The sequence below is a fragment of the Oryctolagus cuniculus genome, chromosome 17 (assembly GCF_964237555.1).
Source record: "Oryctolagus cuniculus chromosome 17, mOryCun1.1, whole genome shotgun sequence".
Taxonomy (NCBI): domain Eukaryota; kingdom Metazoa; phylum Chordata; class Mammalia; order Lagomorpha; family Leporidae; genus Oryctolagus; species Oryctolagus cuniculus.
The window spans coordinates 53,583,191-53,592,973 of NC_091448.1; the positions used below are offsets into that span (position 1 = coordinate 53,583,191).

At 58.0% G+C, this 9,783-nt stretch overlaps 1 protein-coding gene and 1 long non-coding RNA gene across 2 annotated transcripts in view; both read right to left on the reverse strand.

Annotated features, from left to right (window-relative positions):
- Nucleotides 1-1,482: 1,482 nt before the first annotated feature.
- The window catches only part of STX8 (syntaxin 8), a 303,428-nt gene continuing 295,127 nt past the window's right edge, over nucleotides 1,483-9,783 (reverse strand). The window contains exon 8 of the mRNA XM_070061378.1: nucleotides 1,483-1,651. Coding sequence (XP_069917479.1) covers nucleotides 1,584-1,651 — 68 coding nt within the window. The 3' untranslated portion in view covers nucleotides 1,483-1,583. The remainder of the gene's footprint in view (nucleotides 1,652-9,783) is intronic.
- On the reverse strand, nucleotides 5,074-9,772 carry LOC127484431 (uncharacterized). The gene is made up of 3 exons (XR_007911397.2): nucleotides 9,657-9,772; nucleotides 7,650-7,779; nucleotides 5,074-5,342 (listed from the first exon to the last, which is right to left on the reverse strand). It is a non-coding gene; the product is annotated as an uncharacterized lncRNA (long non-coding RNA).

Consider the following 9,783-nt stretch of genomic DNA (forward strand, 5'->3'; position numbering starts at 1 on the left):
TAGCAACCACCGTGCCCCGACAAGGAAATGCATCCCGGGGCGCGAACCCTGCAAAGCCCAGACCTCTGCTCTGGGAACGCACGCCCCTGAAATGAGCCTGCCTCCCCGTTTGCTCTCGTTCCCCCCGCCCGACGGCGCTCGGACGGCACGCCTCAGCCCCATGCTCGCCTGCTGGGTCCTTTGCCACCTCCTGGCTCCAAGTGGCTTCCGAGGCCTCACCTTGGTCTGTGCGTGTCGCAGCCCCTGAGGTCCGGGCCCACATCTGGGCTCGCTCCCCGTTCCACCCGCTGTTTGTAGGCAGGACCCTCTCGGCCCCCCCGCAGCCCTAGGAGGTAGGGAGGGGATCTCCCCGTGTTCTACGTGAGGAAGCAGAGGCACAGAAAGGTCAGCTGCCTGCGGCCCAGCGCCGTGAGCTCACGGCGTGGTCGTCACTGGGCGGCTCATCCATATTCCGGGCGCCCTGCCTTCCGGCCACTTCCTGAGCCAGGCCAGGTGGGTGGTTCCCAGCCAATGAGCTGTGAGCAGGGTGAGGGGCTTGCTCCTGGGCTCTCTGCCGGCCCGACAGCTTCCAGAGGCCCCCTCCTCTGCCAGAGACTACGGCGGCCACCCCACCGGCAGAGGCTCCAGAGTGAGCTCTCCCCGGGGGCGAGCCCCTGTCCAGAGGGCGTTTCAGGGCACGTCCTCACGGGGAGAGCCCTGGGAGGCTCCTCCCTGGCAGCCCCACCACCGCCCGTTCCCCTCTCGGTGGAACCCTGGGCTCTGCAGCTGCCCTGTCACCAACCCTGCTCCTCTTTCCCTGTGCCATGAGGCAAGGACGCTGGGCCCGCCGTCCCCTTCTAGCTCAGAACTCACCTGTCCGTGGGCCTAGTGTGCTTCCCAGGCCTGCCTCCTGCACCTGCTCCTTCTGAGACATGCACACACACACATGCACACACACACGTGCACGCACACTCAGCATCAGAGCCAGTGCAGGAGTCCCACAGCTTCATCACCGCCCTTCGGCCTCATCAGTACTTCCCTGCTTCCCACCCAACTTACTCAACAGGTTTGATTCTCGCTCAGATGTTTCAACCTTGAAAAATGGGGGTTCGCTGTCACCAAGGGGATGAAAAAGAATGCATGTCCGGGGCTGGCGGCTGCTCCCATGAGTCCCCGGAAGTGTTTCTGAGCAGGGGCAATGGGCACTCCTGGCCAGCACACAGGGCCCCACGGGGTGATGCGCCCCCACTCCTGCCCCTCCCTGACATAAGCAGCTTGAGTGCTTTTTCCTACACAGACATCAAGGCGACAGCTCCCGCAGTAACTGAGTTCCTCTCAGGGTGTCCGGCGCACTGTGTGGTGGCTGCAACCCACAGGCGGCCAGGGGGCAGTGAGCACTTGGCTAACACCAGAATGACCAAGGTCAAAACCGAAAACCCCACCCCGGGACCAGTGCACTGGGGAGCTTCCCGGAACCACTAAGAACGCAGGCGACACCAAGAGTCAGAGCCTCGGGGGTTTATTGAGAGCGGGGTCTGGGTACCGCAAGGTGCTGGGTTTTCTGCGTCGTCCTGGGGTCACAGCCCGGGGTCCCTTTCTTGCCATCACTTGGTCGGCCAGACTGCCACGACCACTATCGCCACAAACAGCAGCAGGATCACCATGATCATCCCTGCAAAACAGAAGCAGGAGAAGTCCTCTTTCGATGACTCGTGCCAGAAAGCATCACACCGTTGGTGGGAGGTGCACCCTCCGAGCCCAAGGGTGGCTCCGGGGAAAGCTGACCTCAGGGGGCTCAGGTAGGGCTCCTCCTGATCCGAGGCTGGGGGGGGGGGGGCTCCCATTCCGTATGAGAGCAGGAGCTGCTGAAGACGGCCACTCCCACTGCCCAGTCGGATCGCGCCCTGATGGAGCGTCGAGGAAGCAGAGAGGTGCTGCTTCCGGAATCCACTCTCCACGTGGCTTCACCCTGGCCTCCCGAGCCCAGGATCCTCGAGCCCCCACCTGGAGATGTATCCCCCCCACCACACACACACCAGAGGGCCGTTGCTTCTTATCTGTGGTTTTTGTATTAGTGTTTCCTGGAACACAAGGTGCAGCCTCTGCCCTCCTGCACGGGGCCACGTGTCTGGCTCTTACGATTGCCAGCTCCCTTGCGTGGCACTGATGAAGTGGGCCCAAGAGCACACGGCACTTGTGCAAGGAGCTCACCGCCTTCCATGCTCACTGCCCCAGTGTTGCCATAGAAACCAAGTTACCAAAGCTGGGGTGGGTGCTGTGGCACAGGAGGGTTAGTCCACCTCTCGTACCGGAGTGCTTGGGATTGAGTCCCTCCTCTGCTTCCAATCCAGCGTCCTGCAAATGGACCTGGGAGGCAGCAGATGAGGGTCCCCGTATCTGCGTTTCTGCCACCCATGTGGGAGACCCCGATGGAGCTCCTAGGTCCTGGCTTTGGCGTGGCCCAGCCCCTGGCTGCTTTAGGCATTTGGGGAGTGAACCAGAGGACAGAAGATCTGTCAGTCTGCCTTTTAAATAAATAATTTAAAAAAAATAAAGTCAAAACTTCAGTTTCTCAGTTGCACTAACCGCACTGCACAAGCCCAACAGTCAGGGCTGGCCAGTGGCTGTCACACTGGACTGAGACAATCAAAGAACCCTTCTTCCATCACAGGAAAGGCGCAGGATGGGGTTTTCACTGCTCTGCTGCCAGCATCTACCAACAACGCCCGGAGTGGAGACTCAGAGTTTGTCGAATGAATGGAGGAATGACTGGCTGCTCGGGCTCCTGGCGGCACGCCGGGGTCCATGTCTCCTGTTGGGAGTCCTGTTTTCCCTTTTCCTCGAGTTGGTCTGGTTAAGTTACATGGTTCTAGAAAGAGCCAGCTTTCTCAAGATGACGGGCGTACTGCCCACCGGGTCCTCCTACAACTTAAATGCCCCATTCGTGTCTCTGCATTTGCAGTACGTCTGTTCTTCAGCACCCTCGCCACAAGCGTGCGTCCTCCTTTTCTACCAATTCATCTTTTCCAAGAACGAGTTTCAGCCCTGTGGATCGTCCCTGGCAGCTGTTGTTTTACAAATTTTGGCTTTTATTTTTATTAACTCCAAAGATGTTCTTACAACTCGCTTTGTTGTCCCTCCTCCAATTTCCTTGAAAACTAACTCATTTTCTACTCTTTAAAAATGCCCCTAAGCCTACAAATTTTGATATAGGATAATTTCACTGCCAGTTTCTAACTTCTAAATACTTAAAAAAAAAAATTCCAACAACAATCTCTCTGACCTCTGACCTTCTTGAATTTCCAAATACACAGAAGTATGCTTCTCTACCCATAGGTACGTCCCATCCTCTATTTTGCTACGGAAATATCTGATTTCTGCTAGTGACAAAGCAATGGGCACTGCCAACACCACGGTGGGTTGTAATGGAAGAAAATGCTAAATGTTAATGAAAACAACAGTGCAACTGGCTTTTCCGCTTAAGCTCACAGACTTCCTACATCCCGTCCTCATCTCCTCTAGGTGCTGGGGAGATGAGGCCCATCTTAAACCCGAAACGTGAACACAGTGTCCCCAAGATTGTGAGCACCCAGAAAGGTCTAGACAACAACCCGGCAGGCTGCCTGGTGCTGTCTGTGGTGCGGCCTCCTTCGCTGATGATCTGGTGGCGTGAGGGTCTCTCCCTGCTCGGGGTCTTAGGTCTGCTCCCCTCCCTGGCAGGTGACAGGCGCCTCGGCTGCATCACAGGTGTGCAGACTGCGGTCCACGGACCAAACCTGGCCATGGTGGGTTTCTGTACAAGCCTCGAGCTCAGGATGGCTGTTACATTGTTAAAGGGTGGTTGGGGGAGCGAGAGGCGGCAGGGGGACCCAGCGCCGTGAGCTCAGGATGACTGTTACATTGTTAAAGGGTGGTTGGGGGAGCGAGAGGCGGCAGGGGGACCCAGCGCCGTGGCCTGCAACGCCCGTGCCTCGTCTGGACGTCCGCCCGGCCCCAGCATGGCCTCATCCACTCTGGGTTCTGGTTTTCAGCGCTCTTCATCAGGGGCTGTCCTTGCTTCCTGATGGACACAGCCCTGCATCAGCGTTTGTGGGTGGGGCCGTGAGCACTTCAGCCAGCATTTGAGACGCTTGCAGCGAGGGCGTGGGTGTGCGTGTGTGATCTCAGCCCACCTTCTCGCCAGAACCAGAACAAGCCCACCCCTTCCTGCCTCCAAAGCGCCTGCAGCTCCCCCCCACCCCCCCGATCCACCTGACCACGAATCCCACCGCTCCTTGGCAGTTCTGCCACGCGTGTGGTGTCTGAGAACAAATCTGCCCCCCACTGGGCTGGGTTGTGCCGACATCCTGGGGGTGGGGAAGGCAGACAGAGCGGGTGGGGGCACTGAGCGTCCGAGGCAGCGAGCAGCGATGATGATGATGAGAGAGGCGTGTAAGGAACGGGGGTTGTTCCCGAGGCTGGAAAGCTCCCCGCGCAGCGAGGGCTCTGGGCAGCAGTGACCCCGAATTTTCCAATCACGCTGGGTGTGGGAGCGGCAGAGCGAGGGATCGCGCCCAACAATTGCCTGGGAAGCAGAAGAACACCCATCTGGTTTCGGTTTACGCGCACAGAGCTCCACACGAGCGGAGAGAGGCCTCGCGGCACCAGCAGCTCCGCTCTCGGGCTGGGACCGCGGCAGGCGTGGGGCCGCTGCTTCGGAATTTAAGTCAGGTCGGGCTGCCTCCTGGCTTAGAGCCCTCCCTTGGCCCAAACTGAGACCCAGACCCCAGGGTGGCTCAGTGGGGCCTGCAGCCCCTGCAGCCACACCCTGCGCCTGACGCCAGCCATCCAGGCCTCCTGTACTTCCGGCCGCAGCGCCCGGGCTCCAGCCACTCCTGGCTGTCACATGTGCTGTCCCTTCCACCTGAGACGGAACACCAGCGTCCCCTCCTCAGGGCGGCTTTCCTGACCCCTTAGCCATGCTCTCTGCCCCTCTGTGAGGGCGCTTCGGAAAGCTCATGCAGTGGGATTAAAGAGGAGTTCATTTTGGTGCAAAAATATTTAAAAAATTTTTATGGACAGTAAAAGCTTTGGAAAAAAAATTTTATGGACGTATTTGAAAGACAGAAAGAGACAGATTTTTTTTTTTTCCCCCAATCTGCTGGTTCACTCCCCAAATGCCAAAGCCCGGAGAGGCAGAGCCCCATCCAGATCTGCCGTGACGGTGGAGGCAGGGACTCAAGTAACCGAGACACCACCTGGCCTCCCAGGGTGTGCAGCAGGAAGCTGTGGCTGGAAGCAGAGCCGGGATTTGAACCCAGTTACGGCAACAGAGGCTGGCGGTGTCCCACAAGGTCTCGTAACAGCTGTGCCAAATGTCTGTCCTGGTGCAAAAAAAAATGTTTTTAAATCCATGCATAGTTTGTTCATAATACACATTTTTTGGTAAAGTTTTTGAAAAGCCCTTAGTATGCATGGATTTCAAAATATCTTTGTACCAAATTAAACTTGTCTATAATTCTACTTTTCAAAAGTTCTGAAGCCCCCTCATACGATTATCTTATATATATCTTACGTATACTCTCAAAAAGCCATCGTCAGTGGGAACTATCCTAAGTCGAGAATGCATTTCACACACATCATGGCTCCGCCCAGACCTACCTCAGATGGACTCAGAACGTTAGGAGCAGCCCGGAGTTGGGCACAATCGGCTCATACAGGGCTGACTCTATAAGAAAAGCTTCACTAACTCGCGCGGTCTACGCAACACTGCTGAAAGGGAAGAGTGAAACACTCCTGTGGGGGTGCTTGGACCCCACCACGAAGCTGAAATCCTGCAAACCAGACCACCCAGAGGCGGGGGTGCCTAGGCTAGGAGGGGGCTTCAGGAAGTTCTTGGACGAATAGAACTGAAAGACTAAGTGGGGGCCAGCGCTGTGGTGCAGCAGGTCAAGCCGCTGCCTGCGACGCTAGCATCCCACACGAGTGCTGGTTCAAGTCCTGGCTGCGATCCAGCTAACGGCCTGGGAAAGCAGTAGATGGCTCAAGGTCTTGGGCCCCCACCACACACATGGGAGACCCGGATAGAGCTCCTGGCTCCAGGATTTGGCTAGGCCCAGCCTTGACAGGGTTGTAGCCATCTGGGGAGTGTACCAGTGGATCCAAGATCTCTCTCTCTCTCTCCCTGTAACTCTGCCTTTCAAATAAATGAATGAATCTTTCATTCATAAAAAGGTTATGTGAATTTTCCACGAACTTTTAGGCGCCTCCCTACATTCAATATTTGGAAGGGACAGTAAGGACAGAGTGGCCGTTAGCAGGGAAGCAGAAGCTGAGAAAAATCTGTCAGGGAGGCCAATTGGTGACAAATTCAAAGGTGGCCAACACCCGGCAGCAGGCTCTGCAGAGGCCCGGGGACGACAGGGCGACGCTCCGGGCTCAGCGCCCCTGAGTGGCGCGGTACGCGTGGGAGGGTGGACGGGTCTGCTGGAATTACGGTTAGCACACACGTGATGCCTTTTATCGCGGAGCAGATGCAAACCAAGCTTCTACATCGCCAGTGCTTTCAGAGCACGCGGGGGTCCCCCGTTCCCCGACCCCTACCCCGCGAGGAGCTCCGCTGTGGGCCTGGGGAAGCCGGCGTGAGCCGAGGGTGCACGGAGGAAGGTGGCGGGCGGCGGGCGTGAGGAGCCAAGGCCAGCTGCGGCCTCTGGGTCGCCCTGGGTCCCACAGGAGGCATCCATCGGCACGCCTCCTTTCTCTGGCTTTCTGGAAACGTGAGCACGGCTCCCGCCCCCTCCTCAGTGGAGTCCTTCTCTGTTGAGGGAGAGCGCCCTAGTCCTGCGGGCCGAAGAGCTCGTTTTAGTCCCTCTTTCTCTCCTCCTACCTTAACTTTGGATGGTGGAAAATTTTAAACAAACGCGAAAGTAGACACGAGCGCACTGGGATGGAGCCAGCGCCCAGCCTGAACCACACTCACGCGCGGGCAGCCTGGCTTTGTCCGTACCTTCACCTGCTCCCAGCCCCCCCCCCCCCCCCCCGCCACCCCAGGTTCTGCACGTATTTCGGAGAGCAACGCTAAGGGAGGAGGCGGCATTGAGAACAGCAGCAGCACGCACAACCACAGAGGGTTTGCTGCTCCCAGGCCAGCGGACGCGGGCGGCCATTCCCCCAGCACCGCGCCTCCCACGCGGCCTGGAGTGAGAGGGAGCTCCGGCCTCAGAACTGTCTCCAACCTCGGGGCCTCCAAGTGTCCGTCCCGGGGGGGGGGGGGGGGGGGGAGGCGGCATTCAGAACACGGAAAGGCTCGGAGCTCCTGGGAAGCTGCCAACTTCTTAGACAAGGAGAGCTCTCTGCCCAGACCCTAGCACGAAACACCTGGCGCCCGTCACCTGCGCACCTCTCTCAGCTCCCACGCCACTACCGCTGGCACCACGTTCCCTCCCCGTCTCCAGAGTCCCTTCTGGGGGCAGGCAGGCCTGGGATGCCAGCGCTGAGAGAGTGGACGGACCATGTCCGTTTCCTTCGGTCGGTTTACTAGACGAGCCATGACTCAGCCACTTGGGATATTTACAAGTCCAGCTCGTGGCAATTAAAAGAAGACGTAAAGAAACAAACAGACGCCTTTTCACACCGGGGAGAGGACGTGACGCGCAGCGTCTCAGGGACAGACACTGCCCAAGACTGTTCACCTGGATTAACGGCCCGTCATGTTCCTGGTGAGGCACCGGGGACCGAGGCTGCCACTCTGCCACGGGTGGGGAGCAGCTCCGGGTGCTTCCGCACGTGGAGCAGGACAGGAAGATGTGGAGTCTGGCTTTCCTCGAGGGAGAAGAGGAGAGAAAGAAGGAGCACATCTCTGGATTGGCCACTTCTCCCTGGAAGCTGCAGGGGAGTGGGGGAGGGGAGGCAGTGGAGCTGGCACCACAGGTGGATGGTCTGGAAGTCTCCTTGTCTAGTTTTGCTACCCTGCCTGCCCGCTACTGGGGGGGAGAGTGTTTGGGATTAAGATACGTGATCTTGTGGTGGGTGCCGGGGTGCGGAGGGCTAGGCTGCCTCTTGGGACAGCCGCACGCCACGCTGGAATGCTGGCTCCAGCTTCCTGCTCACCTGTGTAGGACGGTGATGGGTGATGGCCCAAGGGCTTGGGATGCTTCCACTCTGGTGGAAGACCCGGATGGAGTCCTCGGCTCCCGGCATTAGCCTGGTCTTGCCCAGCCCTGGCTGTTGCAGGCATTTCAGGAGTGGAAAGGGATGAACCAGCCCATGGAAGATGGAAGATCCCTCTCCCTCTCTCCCCGCCCCTCAACACAGTTACTCTGCCTTTCAAATAAATATAAATAAATCTTTAAAAGAAAAGATTCATTTTAATTTGAAAGGCAGAGTAACAGAGAGACAGGGCCAGAAAGAGAGAGAGAGAGAGAGAGAGAGAGAGAGAGGTCTTTCATCTGCTGCTTCACTCCCCAAATGGCTGCAACTGCCGTAGCTGAAGCCAGGAGCTTCTTCCGGGTCTCCCATGTGGGTGCAGGGGCCCAAGGACTTGGGCCATCTTCTACTGCTTTCCCAGGCCATAGCAGAGAGCTGGATCGGAAAAGGAGCAGCTGGGACTAGAACCGGAGCCTACACGGGATGCCGGCGCTGCAGGTGACAGCTTCACCTGCTACGCCACAGCACTGGCCCCCCAAATAAGTAAATCTTAAAGACGCATATTCGTCTGCACTGTTCAATCCCTTTCCACTCCCGAAATGCCTGCAACAGCCAGGGCTGGGCAAGACCAGGCTAATGCCAGGAGCCGAGGACTCCATCCGGGTCTTCCACCAGAGTGGAAGGCTCAAGGAGCACGCCCTGCACCGTGCACGACCTCTGGAGAAGGCTGCCCACGGATGACGCCTGTAGGTTTTTTTTTCCAGTTGTGCCTGCTCCTCGGTGACATTTGCTTATGTATTAACCAGTCGGTTCTCACTGACCAAACAGGTTTTCTTTTTTTTCTCTCTCTCTCTCTTTTTCTTGCCGCAGACGCCTGAGCCGAGGTGGGGAGCGAGCAGGAGGAGACACAACTGGAATATTTGTTTTCAAAAGTTCATGTAAATGTTCCCTCTAATCCCAGTCTGGGGTAAATAAACAGAGAGAAGAGCGGTCTGGACGCAGGGCTTTGCAGACGGGCTGGCCAGGGAACTAGCTGTGCCTGACCTTGGGCCCTGGCCCGACCTGCCCCACCTGGGGCTGCATTTGCTCTGTCGGTGGAGCCCTGGGGATGCAGACACCAGTGCTGGGGCCGGGTGCCAAGCACCTGCCTCTGCTGGGGCCCCTCTTCCCTCCCACAGCTCTACAATGTTATCACCCTGCAAATAATGAAACAGTGCAAAGGCCTCCTCTGGCTTCCGGGGGGCTCCTGGAGCAGCTTCTGCAGCCCTGCGGGGTTACCCCCCATCCCTAAAAGACCTCACACTCTCTGTCCGCTGCACCCTGGGAGGCTGGCTGAAGCCCTCACTGCTGGGCTGGGGTCCCAGTGCTCCACCCATCCAGACCCTGCCTCCCCTGCCATCCTTCACGGCAAAGACACAGGTGTGGCGCTCAATGCACCGGCCGCCATCCTTGGAGTGTGACTGATGACTACGGCCTTACTTGGGGTCCAGAAACACGGATCCTGCAGTGCGATGCGGTGGTGTGGCCCCGTGGGGAGACCCGACTTCACTTACTGGCCGTCAGACGGCGGGCAGGTTCTCAACTCTCTGGGTCTGGCTCTGGCATTTGTGAAACGAGACTGAAACGCGCCAAGATGACACGGCACTTCCGCCGGAACACAGTGGGCGCACTTCCGCCGGA